Source organism: Morone saxatilis, unplaced genomic scaffold, assembly GCF_004916995.1.
Source record: "Morone saxatilis isolate NCDOM2014 unplaced genomic scaffold, NCSU_SB_2.0 Contig5, whole genome shotgun sequence".
Lineage (NCBI taxonomy): Eukaryota > Metazoa > Chordata > Actinopteri > Moronidae > Morone > Morone saxatilis.
Window position 1 is genome coordinate 24,816,529 of NW_023340095.1, and position 17,817 is coordinate 24,834,345.

The window sequence follows — 17,817 nt, forward strand, 5'->3', positions numbered from 1 at the left end:
TTTTATTTATACAGTATGGTTTTTATGTCTATCTTGTTTTTTGTAAAGAAACATTTAGTAAATGTATTCATCATTACAACACAAGTTTGTACAATGCAATTAAAGTTTGCTGTTCCTTCCTGCTACAGACATAGACAATATAATGAAATTCATATTAGAATAACATTTAAAATAATTAACACTATATACAGTTAATTATTTATATACATATATACATATGATTATATGCTGGAAACAATTATGCAGTGCATTTTTGTATAAAGTATGCCCTAGACCAGTGCTTCCCAACCTTCTTCCTTAAGGGACCCCTTTCCTATATCGTACCTTTCTAATGCAGGACGAGGCTGTGAAGAGTGAAGGCTCTGTGAATGTAGCTTGTGTTAAAGTCTTCAGTCTATCGGTTTATACATATATAATAATCCATGAAATTCTGAAATGCTAAGATATGTCTACAGTGCATAATTTCTTTGTACACCCCTTAAAATCAAGAAGGCTTCGCGACCACCCATGACGCCTCTGTGGCCCCTAGTTTCTTCATTCAGAATAATATTTGTGTTTGGATTTATACTATATTAAAAACATTAAGGATGTATTGAGATAAATGTTTGTCGAAGAGAGAAGCTGGTAATACAAAATTCATATATTGGTATTATTAATAATATGGAATATCAATAATATTGTATTATTATTAGGCTATTATTATTATTATTATTGCACTTTTATTTATCTTCTTTATTTATTTATTGTTTATCTCTTTTAATCAACTTTAAACAACTGTTAATAGATGTTGTTAATGTTGCAAATGCGTCGGAACCATTGTCAAAAATGGAAACTACTACGGAAGACTTTAGCCCCGGATTTGTCCCTCTTTTATTATCTTCCGGCTCCCACAAAATGAGCTGGCAGGTGTTATGAAATGGTAATAAGGCCAGTTAGAATATAACTAAGATAAAAAGCTTGTGGATTTTTTTTTTTTTACTATATCTTGCATGGAAGCAGCATAGTTTAAGTATGCCTTCGCAGATACTATGTGGCGGCTCGGCGGCGGCCGTCGCTTCGAGAAGAATGCGGAATATTTTGGGTGCCGTCCTGGGAAGAGACGGCTGGCTGTGGAGAACACATGAGGTCAAACTTATCAACACATCCTCAGGTAACCTACCTGTTTGCAACCTGATTGTACCCGTGCTGACACAGCAAGCGGGGAAATAGAGCCCATGTTTGAACTTGTTTTCAACCTCTGTGGTCACAAACGACCATTGGGTGTATGATAATGGCTAGAAAGACACATAAGTTAACGTTAGTTAGCTCTAAACTATCGTTAGCTATTCCACTTTGGGCAGAAATTAAACTGCGTAGTTGCTAGATGACAATATTGAGCACAACGAGATGACAAGTATGTTATTAGCATTTAACGTGAGCAGACTTGGAACTAGGAATATGGATACTTAGCTAGTAGGTTAAAGGTTAAAGCCATGTCAAGTTACCAGCTAACCCCAGTTATAGTCTTTAACATACACTTTGATTAATCGTCGTCTATGCAATTGAAACGTGTTATATTTAGGTCACATAGCTAAGCTTAACGTTATGTTTTGTCTTCTTAAAGGTGGATACAAACCAAACTTAGAAACTTAACTGCATAGGTGATTTGACAAGACTTACTGTATCGCTGTTTTGATTACATTTCCAGGTTGTTCAAAGCCTCTTCTGCCAAACCGCCACAAAAATATGTCAATAGAGAATAATATGGGCAATAGAGAGGACTTTTTTACACGCTTCACGCGTTGGAATAGTCGACCAAACAAAGATGGCAGCCAAAAGTATCGTTTTCTAGGATAATTCACCGAAATTGATTTTTTAAAATGTAATATTTATTGATAAGAATTAATATTATTACATACTTTTAAACACCAGCAATATACAATACATTATCGTACAAAGAGCAAGCATGTGTTACATCGCCTGCCATTATGCAACTTCTTTGTAGGTCTTTTTCACATCAGACATTTCGTCTTGTCACAGCAGGAAAAGCACAGGTGTTACTAATAACATTAACAATGGCTTTGTTCCAGTCTAGTGCCATGTAAGTCATGACAGAGTGACAGTGAGCCGGCATGCACAATACCAGGACCCTGAAACGGAAGCAACTAAATTGTTTAATTAAGCAACCTTAATTGTATTATACCGTTGTTTTTAATACTGTGATATGTTCTATTGTCCTCTGTGAAAAAGGCCAATACAGCTTTTATAAAGCAGCCATTTTGACATTAAATAGTAGTTGTTACCAATGATAGTAGTTTCCATTCCATTTAGTGTAGCAGAGCCTTTCCCGTGAGCCAACAGGCACAATAGCAGCCCCCTGACTCCGTTTGACCTGAATGGAAAGTTAGTACCACCTATGTTTACCCTACTATGTGGCTGTGAAAAAGGTCCATTGTGCAGCAGGCTGAATATTTTGTAACACCAACTGGATTAGCAATATAATTATTAATATTTTAGGTAAAAATGATGCTTAGCTCTGTGACTCCATCAATGCAAAAGTCTCAAATCAAAAACTGATGGTTACATGAGAGGTGCAAACCATTGCTTTTTATCAGCAATAATAATGTCAAAGGTATCAGGCATGGCTAACAACAATAAAAGTTACATATCAGGACTGTACTGCCCTGATTATCACTAGAATAGACCCTTTTTAACAGCAGCCATTTTGACATAAAACAGTAGGGTAAACACAGGTGTTACCAATGATACTAATTAAGGCTCCATTCCATTTAGAGCAGCAGATCCTTTCTAGTGATCCAACATGTACAATAGCAGCACCCTGAGTCTGTATGACCTGAATGAAGTGAAGGACTTTCTCATGTATCGATTACACTGCATGATTTTTGCAGGTGACACAGTGAAGATTGGAGAGATCTCATACAAACTCAAAACACCCCGGAATCCAGAACTTGTTCCTGTCAAACACAGTATGTATTTTTTTCTGTGTGTGTGTAAATGTTCAGACATGTCTGCATAAAGTGAGAGGAAGAGCGGCAACAGACGAAAGAAAAGTTACTGAAACTTCATTTTGCTAGTTTCAGACTCCTTACCCCAGACAGTGGTTCAGCACCTGCGATGGATTATGCAGAAAGACCTTTTGGGCCAGGATGTGTTTCTCATCGGCCCCCCAGGACCCCTGAGACGATCCATAGCTATGCAGTACCTCGTGAGTAACACACTCAAATTCATTGATTGATTATTGTAAAGAAAGAGGAAGATTTGTATTTGAAGCAAAATTCCACATGTTCTATTCCAATTTCATTTTAAAATTGAAAGTAGATTGAATGAAGTTGAGTTAATTTTACCTCATAACTGGACCCTTAAAATTTGTTGTTATTGTTTTAGTTCATGACATTTATTTGCTGAATTCTTTATTTTTTTATTGTTAGGGATGCAGGTTGCTAATGGGACATTTATTTTATGAAGTATTTTTCTGACATTGAAATTAGTCAATAATAATAACGTTTTTTTTCTTTGCTTTGAGAGAAAAAAATAAGAACATTTGAAGAGTCAGAACTGTTGTTTGTTGTTGTTGTGTTACCAATAGTGACGTGAGTTGGTTAGAATTTGGTTAGATCAAAGCTATGGAATATCTATTTTTGCTCACTACATCTCAGCATTTCATGTCATCAGATGTGCATAAACTACAGGTTATGAACTTCTTTTTAAAACACAAAAATGTGAAATGATTGGTTCTTTTATTATTGGTATCTGCCATGAGAAGCAGGTAATTATCAGTATATTGAAAAATAAAACCACATCCCTCAACAAGATCCTAAAACTGTTCCATGGGTTTTATGAAACATTGTGTTTCCCATGCTCTTGACCAGGAGTTGACCAAACGCGAAGTAGAGTATGTCGCTCTGTCCAGAGACACCACAGAGACTGACTTGAAACAGAGGAGAGAGATCCGCTCAGGGACGGCCTTCTACATAGACCAGGTAACTCCACACTGGATTTATGCACTGTCTAACAAGCAGAGTTTCAAATGAACCCACGTTGACGTTAAAACCACTTTTCATGATAAAACAAGTTTTTAACCACACTTGCCATTTGATTTTTAACACAGTTACATTTGAATGTGATTGTTGAGTGCACTCACTACGTGTTTTTTGAGTGGCAATGTGGATGGCTGTCTGTATATGTGTTACCCCTCTGTGAAACAGATGACCTCTCCAGCATGTAGCCTGCCTCTCTCTGAGTGGGATGTATGTTTCCTAACCGGGCAGCTGCAGACTGAAGTCTCTAGTTTGTGCTTGTACAGTTAATTGAGGCTGGGATTATCCTAGAGGTCACAATAGATCTGTTTATACAGTGAGGTTAAGTTTTAAAATAATCATTTCAATCACTACTCAGTATGTGGTCGGACATCATCAAGCATGAATACAATTGGGCGAATTGAATCCACAATAGTCTTTTCAGTCATACCCAATGTATTCAACACTGTTTATGGACCCCAGTATGCAGAAATATTCAAGTACACTAGGCTTAAATAACACATTTAGACTGCATGCAAAAAACTGCATAGGTTTAGGAGCGTTATTTAGCCCCCTTTCTGACAAGCTACCATGTCAAGCTGGCATGGTTGGTGCAGTTTAATATAATAATCCGATCATGGAGTATATCTCTGTCTTGGTGTTTGGTTTTTTTCTACTGAAACATCATGAGACTACAATTCGCAGCTTGGGTGGAACAATAATTGAACGTGCCTTATCGTCTACTTCTCTGAAGCACACAAACACACATAAACTCTCATCACGCAGAGCTCCCCTGTGTTCCTTTCCATGCCACTTTTTTGATCGATTAAGCTTTATGCAAACATGCAAACATACACCCCCACACTCTGTTGACTTTGTAAGTCAAGTTACCACGGAGACCAGCAGTTCCTCATTATCCAGGCTGGGTTCTCTAAGGAGAACTTTGTGTCCTCCATTTATCTCCATTCAAAACACAGACAAACAATAATGGAAAAACCCCAAATCCACATGAGCCTCATCATTAAACCCTGCCAGCAGTGACAAATGATGATAAGCTGTGATAATTAACATTTACTCAGTCATGTCATTATCCACAGCTAATTAGCACATGGCTTTATCTGTGAAAAAAATAAATAAGTAGCATAACAGTTAAAATATAAAATTCCATGGAAACAGGGTGAAGTTGTCGTGTTTCATCTTCAGCACATTTATTCTTTACTCACAAACCTGGTCTTCTGGAACAGCAAAGCTCACGGCTAATTAGTGTCACTCCACTCCACTTCAGTGATACTGTATAGTGGTAACTGAACAAAGTCTGAATGTGAATACATCATATATGTATACATTTATCTGTGAATGCATCCCTGGTACTTGAGAAATACATATACTTAAAAACATATCTGTACTGCATACACTTGCTTATACACGTATAATAGAAAGTAAGCAGGCCTATACAGTTTGTGCTAATGCAGATTAAGCATGGGGGCTGTCACCCTGCTGATATGGCAGTTTTATTTGGCTCCAGCTGATTTTTCAAATTTGATAGTTACCGTGTGGCTCATGATGATATTTCTTTTTTATATATTTTTATATATATTAATTGATTGGCATGGTTTTATAAGGGAAAGCATTACTGCAATTCTATTATTTAAAAAACTATGCTTGTATACCCACATAGAGCTCTCCATAAAAACAAATATTTTACGCACAGTTCATGAGACTGAAAACCAGAAAGATCCTTTTAATGCTATCTATAGCACATTCTAATTCATAAATAGGCCTTTCAGAGTAGAGAAATCAACTAATTGATTGCCTAATATGATGCCATAGGACAGGTACAGTATATGTGTTCTGTCTGCAGTCTATTATGGGGGGGGGGCATGTTGCATCTCCACCCTGGCTAAGAAAGCTTCTTAAGGAAACTTAAAAAAGCCAAATTCTTCTTCCAAGTTCTTGTTCACTTCAATGGAGGAGGGATAGAAAGCATCCTGACAGGAAACATCACAAACTGACATACACATCCATCATCAGCTACCATATACAGTACAAAATTTGCGTCTTATTTCTGTGTACATCCTTTGCAGTAAGTCTTATTTCATTTTGGGGAAAACGTCTAGTGCTGGTGTGGTGGTTTGATTTGATTGGCCAGTACAGAACCACAAATCCAGCCCCTTTCACAGCTACTCTGCAGGCGTGCCACTGCTGCACCACTCCCATGACAGCCAAGAGAGGTAGCGCTATGAAGTTGCATCACCTTCTGCTTTAGCACATCAGGAAAATGGGACTCAAGAGTGGAAATACTGTATGTCACATAGCCTTGGTTCCAAATGCTAAAAAAATACCGGACATTAACACTTTTGACAAAAAGTCATGGTCACGTCCTGGTCCAACGTCTTGGAAGCTGTCTCTGAATGATTCATTATTTCCTGTCTGTCCACCCGTCCTTATCTATTGATTACAAACTCACAAAGCTGGTGGATACATTTTCTGTTTCTTTCAACAAGGAGAGCTAGACCCCTTTAAACTCTCTTACACTCGTAATGAAAATGAAAACATGTTTCCATGAATATTTGCATATTTGTCAGAAATGGAATATAATACCATAGGTATGTTTTTATTGGTGTATAATCAGCTGAATATAGGAATTGTTGTGAATTTGTTACCTTTTGAAGGAGTTTATTTTATCTACATAGTGAGTGGGTCTTCTTCTACAGAGTCCGCCATGTTGAACCACCATGTTTCTATAGTAGCCCAGAACAGACACAGACAAACCAAATACTGGCTCTTCATAGGGCCTTTTTGTTGTTTTGCGGCTACCTTCTTCTACACACTTTGAACGAGGGTTATGTGTGTCATACACACTGGTCCTAAGGGTAGTAACTGATGATATTAATTGATTTGATTTAAATAGACACAGCAATATGGTAGCAATAGGTGTGAAGAGATTTTCATTCTCAAATCTCATGAGTTGGTGTACTGGATAAAACTTTTCTTGTGTGTGTATTAATATGTGCCTGTGGGTGCGATTAGTCAGTATATGTACACATTACAGAATCTGATACTTTGTGTGAGGGATTGAAGTTATGTGGGTGCAAATTAGCAAGCTTTTCTCTTTGAGAATAGTTTGGTATCGTAGGAGGTGTGTGTGTCTGTGTGTTAACTAGAACATCCAAGTATTCCTCAGGGCCCTGTGCTGATTTGGAGCCCTATATTCAGACTTATCGTGTCAGTCCCTGTGCTTACTCCTTTCCTCCCCTCCTGTCCCTCCACTTCACTCTTGGTTACTTTAGTTCTCGCTCTTTCTTTTTTTTCCTTTCCTCCTTCAGTCCAAGATCCCCCCCCACCAAGTTCGTATGAAGAATGGAGTCACATGGATGCAATCGCATGCTTGTTGTACTTTTGACATTCCCAGCCACTTCTCACCAGTTAGCAGGCTCTTATGTAAAGCAGCTTACCTCAAACCCACACTGCTAATAAGACTCTATTACTGTAATAAAAAGCTTGCCACCTCCACTAGAGCTGTATTTGGACTGAAACCAGTGTATAGCCAGCCAATAAGTAGGCTCTGAAGCAAGTTCTTTTTAAAAATAAATTAATTGGATGCACTTTCCAGACAGTATGTCAGTACCATGTAGCAAGTAAACCCCCAAATAATCTTGTGTATGTAAAAATGAGTGGCAACTGAGAATTAAAACCATGCAAAGCCAAGCAAAAATTAAAAAAAAACCTGTTTTGTTGGATTTGGGGGCATCTAGTAGTGAAGTTGCAAATTACAAACTTGGGAAGGCCCTATCTACAGCCATTGTTTTGTTTGTCCATTCTGGACTACTGTAAAAACATGGCGGACTTTGTAGTAGAGGACCCACTCCCTCTGTAGATAAAAGCAGCTCAGTTTAAGGTAAGGAAAACAATGATTCTTATACACTGATGAAAAAATACTTATGAATACTCGTTTTCATTTATGCCAAGAGATCCTCCTAAATGTTACACACTGGACCTTTAAAACAAAAAAGAGTTCTTTAATAATAGTCATTAAGTGCAAGAACTGGAGTGGGAGTGTTAATGGCATGATTAATTTTTAATTGGACGAGACTGCACGTGTGGAGGTAAAAACAGGAACAGTTTGTTATAAAATTAGAAGCCATTATCCAGGTATTTGGGCCACGCAAATGGGACAGAACAATGCTTTAACATCAGAGATGTATGACTGAAGACCCAAAACTAATGACGACATTGTACTTTGAAGTAATCTGTGTTGTGTTCTTGGACAGAAACCCACTAGAACCAGACATCACACTGGATATCAGGCATGAAGGATAGATATGTGAGAGCTCAAATTGTGTCTGTGGTGGAAAGCATGTTAGTCAGGTGTGCCAAAAATAGTGAATCATTGTATTTGCCACCTTGTGGCATTAAATATCATTTGGGTTGTTTTTTCTTACATGCTAGATCATTCAGTTTTGAAAATATATAAAAAGACATATTCCAGTCACACAAAAGCTGTTGAGTTGAATTTTGACTAGTATACACAGGGCAGGTACTGGGGAATCAATATTAAACGTTACATTAACTAGGATTTCCCAAACCTTTTCAGCTCAAAGAGAAATTTAGTGTCTCCCAAGGACCCACACTTACAAAATACATCATGAAGTAGTGAGTGTCATGAGTAGCAACACACTAGTCACCAACAGGCACACTCAAAACAACAGTAGTTTCTGGGTGTAATTACAGTTCTGAGTGAATTTGTGTAGCCCTCAATTTTTTATTTTCCTAATTGACCCTAACTGCCACCTTTTTCTCTGTGCTCCACTAATCTCTAGTCCTTTCAATATTCTATGTATTTGACTCTATAACATCCGCTGCTAAATGTTTGCTAAAATCTTCTCAGTATCTGGTGGGATGTCTCTCTGTATTTAGTGTCAGGCAGAAAACAAGGCCCTTCTGTGCTTTCCCGTCTCTAGCCATCCTGCGTCACTTAACATTTCTAACAATTATGTGATTACAGCGTTTGTGCCGAAAATGGATCAAGGGTTAAATATAGAGCATCTGGTCCTCACTATAGTTTTATGGCTCTGCTTCCCACACAACCTGCCACGTATTTACATGTTAACCTAATTATATGGCCACTTGCTCTGCGGTCCACCCAGACAGCTAAAGTTTCCTGCCTCTTGACGTCAGATGTGCTTTTTGATGCAGAGATGTGCGTATACACACACATATAATGTACATGCACACACAAGTTGAACCAAGTTTTTTTTATCCCACATTTTGTGGTAGAAAATAGGCCTTCCTAAAACAGCTGAGACTGTTTTCAATCTTGGTTTGGAGTAGTTTGCAGGATGCTCTGAACACAATAAGCTGAGGACATCCTCAGGAAAGGCTTTATGGCAGGCTCATGTTGTTATTAGTGCATGGGCAGTAAGAACTGATGCACAGTCAGATTGCTCTTTGTATAAATGCTTTTAGCACTGTTAACATTTACACAGGGTCAGAGGTGGTGCTGGACAATCGAGCAGCAGATTTGAGGATGAACTTGATTGCAACGGGTAGGCTTTAGCTTTAAAATTAGCCACTTCCTCATACCAACATCTTCCCCCGGATCTCTAATTATCTCTGCAATATTGATTGAATTTACTGATTAGTTTACACATCTTATGTGTTTTTCTGCAGTGTGCTGTAAGGGCAGCAACACAGGGTCGAGTCTTGGTCCTGGAGGGGCTAGAGAAGGCAGAGAGGAACGTTCTGCCTGTTCTCAACAACCTGCTAGAGAACAGAGAGATGCAGCTGGAGGACGGACGCTTCCTAATGTCAGCGGAGCGCTACGACAAGCTGCTGCAGGTCAGAGCAGCGCGCATCTTTGAGGGTTTGAGGGTCTTTAAGGTGTCCTGGTATGGAAATGAAATAGAATGATGATCTTTTTAAAGAACAGCTAAGTACGACATAATTGAATCCTCTGTATGAGGATGTTATCTTATAGAGATTTTAAGAAAAAACATATTTTCCATGATCATGGCTGTTGTTTATGGAGCCGTATTTATCTGAATCTTCACACTTAAACAGTGACTTTTCACACTACTCCTACAGTGCTTCTCTTGTGTTTAGAGGAAAAAATGCTGTTGCCATAAATACTGTGTGACATTCAGAGTCTGTACTTGTTACATGCGGCTGTGTCTCTGTAGCACTTTGCATGCAAAATTGCATTTAGTATAAAATGATCGGAATTTGCCAAGTTGGATACAATAGAAAAGTGTTGAATTGTGGAGTTTATGCATTGCAGGAGCACACCAAAGAGGAGCTGGACAGCTGGAAGATTGTCCGTGTAAGTGAGGACTTTCGGGTCATCGCTCTTGGCCTTCCTGTCCCCAAGTACAAGGGCAACCCGTTGGATCCTCCTCTCCGCTCTCGCTTCCAGGCCAGAGACATCTATTACCTACCATTCAAGGTCAGTCCAAGAATTAATAGATCATTTATATTAAAGAAGTTCCCACCACCAAGAAGAAGGACCTGGTAAAAGGTTCTCACCACTGATCCTATCTTTATTACCCTGAAAAATCCACATAACACACTGTAAACAAACAATTGGAACTACTTTCTAACAAAAAATAGTCCCATAGAAATGTTCCCAACAAGGGAATCATGCAGATTTTTACATTTTATGCCGCTTGTCTCATTTTCAGATTGAAGCCACATCTTGTGACCATACCACCTAAACAAACAGTTTTCACCAATAAATCTGTGATTTTTCCCTTTCCCCTCCCTCTTGTATAACTTTTCACAGTGCTACTTAGAAGATCTAAGTGTATAGTGTGTATTCTATATTCTTTTCAGGACCAGTTGGAGCTGTTGTACACTGCAGGACCAAACATTGCTGCAGAAAGGTAAGGATTAAAAGTAAACACTTACTAAAGCTTAGACCTTGGCCTGTTTGAGTATTCTTTTGTAGTCTTTGGAGTGTCAGTAGTTCTTCATGCCTTGTATCCTGTGTGCCAGGGTGTCCCAGCTGCTGTCACTAGCCACCACGCTGTGCTCCCAGGAATCATTCAACCTTGGCCTCCCTGACTTCCCTGTGGACAACCTGCTTCCTGCCCTCCATGTGCTGGTGAGAGTCAAGGCACCCTAAATCTGCCTTACTGTCCCTTAGAGGGAGGGAGAGAGAATAAGAAAAATTACTAGTGCATGGATGCTAGACTGCCTGTCTTTTCTGTGTTGTTGCAGAACTCTTTCCCCATGCTGTCCTCCCAGCAGCTAGTCCACAGACTTTACCCCTACAACAGTATCCTGGGCAAGGATGGGCGCACTGCTGTAGAGGGTGTACTCAGTGTAAGTCAAGATGTGCACGTCACTTTCATCTGTATGGGGTGTCCTCTAATGTGAACATAAGATAGGATATGTTATTCAAAAGCATTCATTTTGGTCTATACATATTCTGTGGCACATAGAGATTTGAGCTTTTGGATGGTCGTGTTCAGCCAGCACCCAGCGCCATTACGAGGTTGTCCGCTACCAGGGATCTTGAGGGCCACGCAGATGTCACATTACGTATCGCGGACAAGGACGTCACATTTCAGGTACCAGTCGACTGGCTATATACATTATAAAGCCCCAATGCAGACTATGGACACTGAACTACAAGGCCTGTGTGTGGCAATGGGGTGCTTTATTCTGATTCTGGATAAAGCGCACTGTTTGCTCCTGTTAAAGATGCCCTATGGGGTTTTCTGTAACTATTTTATATCCTACATCTTTTACATCCATGTTGCATCATGCAGTCTCCTTCACCACTGCCTTCGCTGGTGCACAGCTGTGTACCATTACTGTCACATGTAGATCAGTGGAATAGTGGGAAACCATTGGCAGGAATGTATAATGCATGATCTACGTGCAATGTGGGTGCATGTGCGTCCTTGTATGTGTGCCTGAGACAAACAGAACACAAAAATCCTGCTCCATAGTCCTACTAAAGGTCAAAAACTCCATAGGGTAACTTTTAAATGGTTGAAATGAATAACAAAGAAACTAAATGACAGAGACATTAGGCTAAGAAAATAATCTTGTGCACTCTTACATTATTGTTTGTTTTTGATGTAAAAATTGCTGCAGGGATTCCGTATTTTTGTAGTCCAGCCCATAAATTAGCATCGCCATGGTTCCTTCGACAAAAAGCTAATGGGATCCATTGGGTTTTTGGATTGGTTGCAGGAAATTAGCTCTGTGGTGAACAAAGGTTTATGATACAGTTTTGTTTCAGTAAGATAGTCTTCACTAATGAACACCACTTATGATCTTTGAAGCATAAATGTGATCAGCAGAAGTAAAAAGCTAATGTTAGGCTTTAAACAAACTACACCATGGTCACATGACATCAACGTCACCGCCACTAAACTTCCAACTTGTAATTAAATCTTGGAATTCAAATGTGCAGGTTGTAAAGTTAGAATAGTATAAACACAATGAGGCTGTAAAGGCGGACTAGTGAGTAGACAGTCTCTGAGTTTTAATGTCACCGACAACCTCTGTAGTCTCTTTTAGACACTTGTTAGCCCTTATGTTTCTACAGTAGCTCAGAACAGACAAACCAAACACTGGCTGTAAATAGGGTCTTCATTTGGTGGCCATCGTAGTTTTTCCTTTGTGCTTGGAAAGGGAAGGTGAAGCGAGTGAGACCCTGCTAGATGCCATTAAATCCTACACACTGGACCTTTTAAGATGTGAAAGCTTCCAAATTCACAGGTAGGTATTCACTGACATATTTCATGTTGTAGAACAATCTCTTAAGCTTGTGTTACCACAGACCTTATTTCAGGCATCTAACTCATTCCTGCAGCACTATCAGACTAGATAATCTGACTGTCCCCATGAGTGTGGTCAAATTATGAACTAAAAACAACAGTCAGTGAGTCATACGTTACGCAGAGATGTCCCTTTTTCCATGGCAGGCCACACACAGACAGACACACTGTATCAGTAGCCCTGACTGATACCCTGCAGTTGAATCCCTTGAGTTTTTGAAAGGAACATCTTTATCAGTCTGTAATTCTTCTTACTGTGCGGAGTTTAGGAGAAAAGAGATATTCCATACTTCTAAGAATAGTAGTGCTGATCTTCCAGCCAAACAAATTATATCACTTTTATTAACTCTCTGAAGTTGTATTTTTTTGTGTGTGGCAGTAATTCTTTTGGCTTCTAATATGCTGTGCATAGACCGTTTGATAACAGTGTTGTTGGAACATACAGTATATTTTTCTCCCAGTGATGCTGATAAGTCTGTGATTCATGGTTTATTTATTAAAAGGAATATTTTTCAACAACTTTTATAGAATGATACAGCGGTTGGTTGTTCTTTCATGGTTATTTCTTGTCTCCATTAAACTTCAGGTTCCAGCAGGTACCAAGGAGCTGCGTCCACCCAACAGTAGCCCCACCTTCATCAGTACACCAAGCCACTCCCAGCTGATGGCTGAGATCATGCAATCACACATGGCTAAGGACATATGCCTGATAGGAACCAAGGTAGCTAACACATATAATGAAAATTATACACAGATACAGTATACATGTGATCTCTGGTCTGAATATTAATCAGTTTGTATTTTCCAGGGTTGTGGAAAGTCAGTGATTGCGAGAGAGTTCGCTGAGATGCTGGGTTATAGCATAGAGCCAGTCATGCTCTACCAGGTAAATAAAAACGTGTCTTCTAATTTATTATCTGTGAAAACGCCACAGAGCATGTGATGAAATGGTGTGTAATATCCAAATACAGAATTACTTTTTATGTCAAAGCCCCCATATGATTACTGAGACACTTCAGTACTCGAAATGAAGGATGTCCCATAAAAATAGCACCTGGTACACAAAGATACAGTGTCTGGAGCAAGCTCATGATAGAGAAACGTATAATTACAAATGAAATGCGCACTTTTAAGCATCATGGAATATAAGTGTTCAGATTTTAAAAATGTGAGGTGTCCCTAGCTCTACTACTTTGTCACATTTATGCAATCTTGAGAGACCTGTGTTGCCAGTGTGTATCATAATTATGGAACATGTTAAAGACTATTGAACTCAGATATTCTTTAATAAAATGATTTCTTGTTGCCTTCTGAGTGCCTTTGCAGTTATATCAGTACAAAAGCTGTGCACAATCCTCATAGAAAAGATCTTTTTTCATTTCGTCCCAGAAATTCAATTTGAAAAATTGCCCCCAGTTGATTAAAGATGATGATGAAGATAATGGTTAAAGATGTGTTACACTATCCAACTTCATCTAAATGCTCAGAGCATACATGTCACAAATGTAGAGCCAGGGAAGGTGCAGTACAGTGGGATGGAGTAGATGTAGAAGGGATGGGTAGGGTAGGGATGTAGAATTAGGACAGCAGTTTGGCTAAAAGACCCACATCTGTCTTTCATTACCTGGGCCTCAGGGCCTCCTGCCAGAAACTGACACTGACTGGTAGAGAGAGAGCAACGGAGGGCTGTTACTATATATTTGTCTATGAATCTGAAGCTTTGTAAAATCTCCGACTGTGTGTGTGTGTGTGTGTGAGGGATTCTTTGGAATGTAGTCATCTGGGTGATTGTGCAGGAAACGGGTGTACTGAAGCCTTATGTATTAATGCATCATGCCGCAGCTATTTTTAGCTGGCTGAGGTCAGGGGTGACTTGTGCTGCGGGAATTGCGGAATCTTTGGCCGGGCAATTCAACTTGTCGGCTCTGAAAATCCCATTTTTGGAAGACAAAGTGACATTCAAGACTAGCAAGGAATATAAATATATTATCTGTTGGTGTCTGTCCTTCAATGGACAAAAACATAAAAACAACAACAACCCATTCTCATTCTTTTGCAAGCAAAAAAATATTAAAAAATAATATTTCCCAGGAATGTAATTTATTTTAGAATAAGACTCTGTTCCCTTGATAGCTGACCACAGGGAGCAAGAGGGGAAGCACAACATTAACACACTTGTAACATATTACACAGAACAAGGAATAAGATAAAACCATACAGAAGCTTTTACACAGATGCACAATGTACAGCAACTTACATTTGCAAATCCACAAAGCCTGATTAAATGTTGCCTTGTGTATTGTGGGGAGCAGCTTTGCAAAAGCAAAACCTGAAAGGAAAAGGTAGATGAGAGCCCACTTATACTCCTCTCATGACAGGTGATTAGTTTACAGAGTGCAGAAAGCAGGTTCTGGTGACACATTTAGCTCTTGGTAAACCAGTGGTGGAAGAACTAGTTCAGTCTTTTACTTGTGTAAAATTAGCAATACCACAGTTTAGGAATACTCCCACCACAAGTAAAGGTATTGCATTCAGAATTGTAATATAAAGTGTACTGTCTAATAGAGTAGACAGTTTTAGTTTTTAACTGGTTATAAAACAGCTGAATGCTGAGAAGATTGGCTATTTCTATATAATTATTCCTAATGCCTGTCACAGGGTTGGATTCCCCTTGAAATCAATGAAACAGACACACTACCACTTTTTTCCACAGGGGCCTTCAGAATTAACACAAAATAAAAGTTCCTTTAGGGGCTTTAAAACTGTGAAATTAATCCAGAGTACATTACCAAAGTTGTGTTCCACTCAACAGAAATCTAACCAATGTCTGGGTAATTATTATAGCATAAATATAGCACCTAGCACATAGCATATCTAAGTACAGGAAAGGAGGAAGTTGACTGAGGTTCTGACTAAGAGTTGCTAAACTGTTATTGGAGGACAGAGCAAAACGGGGAGGGTCAATACAAGAAATGCCATCAAATCTGTGCATGTCAGCAGACATTATAACAGGTTGTTTAAACAGCCTGGAGAGAAATTCACTCCAGCGACCTGCTAGGTTAACTGGAGTGACCCACCAGGCACAGCAATCACAGTGTGTATATCTCCTGGAGAAATCATTTATTATTATTATAACCTTTCAGAGAAAATCCACAATATGGAATATACTTGACAGTTGCATAGTGTGGGAGTATGGGCCGTGTATCTTGATGCTCTGAAAGCTGGTTTCACGCGGACAGACCAGACAGGCGTTCATTATGTTGGTAGGTTACACAGACAGGGATGGAGTGATTTGTCCCTTTGTTTGAGGACACCAGAAACTCCGTCAGCAGTCCTCCTGTTAATGATGCTTAGAAATTATGAATGTCCATGACGTCCTCCTGGCCTTATCCTGTCTGACCTTACTGTTGTGGTTAAAGAAAGATGTCCATTTATCTCTTGCCTTTAATGGGCCGCGCCTGCCCTGCTGTTGATGATAGTACTTCATGATAGCACCAAATGGAAAATATAGCACCTGCGTTTGACTCAATGAAAAAGGTCTTGATGCTGTGGAGCAGTTAGCAGTTCAGTAATGACTGCCTGGAATAAATTGTACAACTCAGCTTGTATTCCCTCCTCTCCCCTCCGTCTCTGCCATGACTCAGTGATAGTGAATATGACAGGCTTGCTCCGCAGACGTTTCCCCCACAAACAGAAATGTGCCATTAGCTGTGCACAGCAGATATATCAAATGTAGCAGCAGATTACAGATATAGACGATTGCAATAAGAATTTCAGCTCTCTTTATCCCATCCCACTGTGTGATATTTACTAGCACACTTCCTACATTGCTCTTAATCCCTCATATCCTTTACTTCCAGGACATGACAGCCAGGGACCTTCTTCAGCAGAGGTACACTCTCCCTAACGGAGACACAGCGTGGAGGCCGTCTCCACTGGTCACTGCTGCCATCGAGGGCAAGCTGCTGCTTTTGGACGGCATACACAGGGTCAACCTGGGAACCCTGGCTGTGCTTTCTAGGTACTTCAGTTTGCTAAAATATTTCCAATGTTTCCAATATTTACTCGCTGTGTTATTTTAAGAATGATGTTTATATCATTGTTCTTAATATCTTCTGTTTTCTATGTCTTTTTATTCTGTTCTTCTACAAGCACATATTTCTCAGCTCATTCCACTGTGTTTTGTGTTCGCAGGTTACTCCACGACAGGGAGCTGGATCTGTATGATGGGACCAGGCTACTGAGATGGGATAGATACCAGACACTAAAGGAACAGCTGCACTTCAGTGACCAGCAACTGCAAGAGAGGTACACATACAGACACAGGCTCTGGAAGTAGGGGTGCCGAGTGGGCTGCAGCAATCTGACATAATGAAAACTTCATCAAAATATTAAAAGTTATCATGACTTTCTTTGTGTAAAGTGAATTTCACACATTCAATATGACAACATTATATAAACAGACTTCCTCTCAGCACCCCAGCTCTGACTGAGTTCCAGCGTCCCTGCACACACATACAGGTCAGCTCACAGAGGGTTATGGGTTAAGTGTGGGAAAAGTCAGGAGCATTTTAGGATTATATATTTCAGCATTAGCGCCATAACAGGAAGAAGGAGTCAGAGCGAGGGGAAGAGAGAACTGGAGAGGGAGGCAGAGAGTGAAGACAAAAATAGCATTCCAGGTAGAGCAAGAGACTGCAAGAGAGCGGCATTCAGACTTATGACGCTTGCGTCTTCTGAAGGCCCTGTCTCACCCGTACAGAGGACTGAATATTCCTCTTACAGTCATCATCTCTCACAATTTAGGGATGTCTAAAGTAAAAAACTTTCATTAAAAAAGTCACACAAATGAAGAGAAGAGTGACACATACTGTATGTTTGTGTTGAATCTTCTGGATCTGTATTTCATATCATCCAACTTATCCAGAGCTTCCTGTCAGGGACGGAGTCTTACCAGGTGTTCAGATTGAAAATAGCCCAAAGTTTAAAGAATGCTTGGGTCTGCAGTAGTA

General features: G+C 39.6%; 1 protein-coding gene across 1 annotated transcript in view; it reads left to right on the plus strand.

The window, feature by feature from the left end:
* Positions 1-1,011: 1,011 nt before the first annotated feature.
* vwa8 (von Willebrand factor A domain containing 8) overlaps positions 1,012-17,817 on the plus strand; it is a gene marked incomplete in the record, with an annotated part of 33,029 nt that continues 16,223 nt past the window's right edge. The window contains 14 exon segments of the mRNA XM_035676418.1: positions 1,012-1,150; positions 2,889-2,966; positions 3,075-3,205; positions 3,870-3,980; positions 9,687-9,854; positions 10,294-10,458; positions 10,845-10,894; positions 11,007-11,115; positions 11,232-11,336; positions 11,456-11,584; positions 13,392-13,526; positions 13,614-13,691; positions 16,666-16,826; positions 17,000-17,113. Of these exon segments, the coding sequence (XP_035532311.1) occupies positions 1,012-1,150; positions 2,889-2,966; positions 3,075-3,205; positions 3,870-3,980; positions 9,687-9,854; positions 10,294-10,458; positions 10,845-10,894; positions 11,007-11,115; positions 11,232-11,336; positions 11,456-11,584; positions 13,392-13,526; positions 13,614-13,691; positions 16,666-16,826; positions 17,000-17,113 (1,673 nt within the window).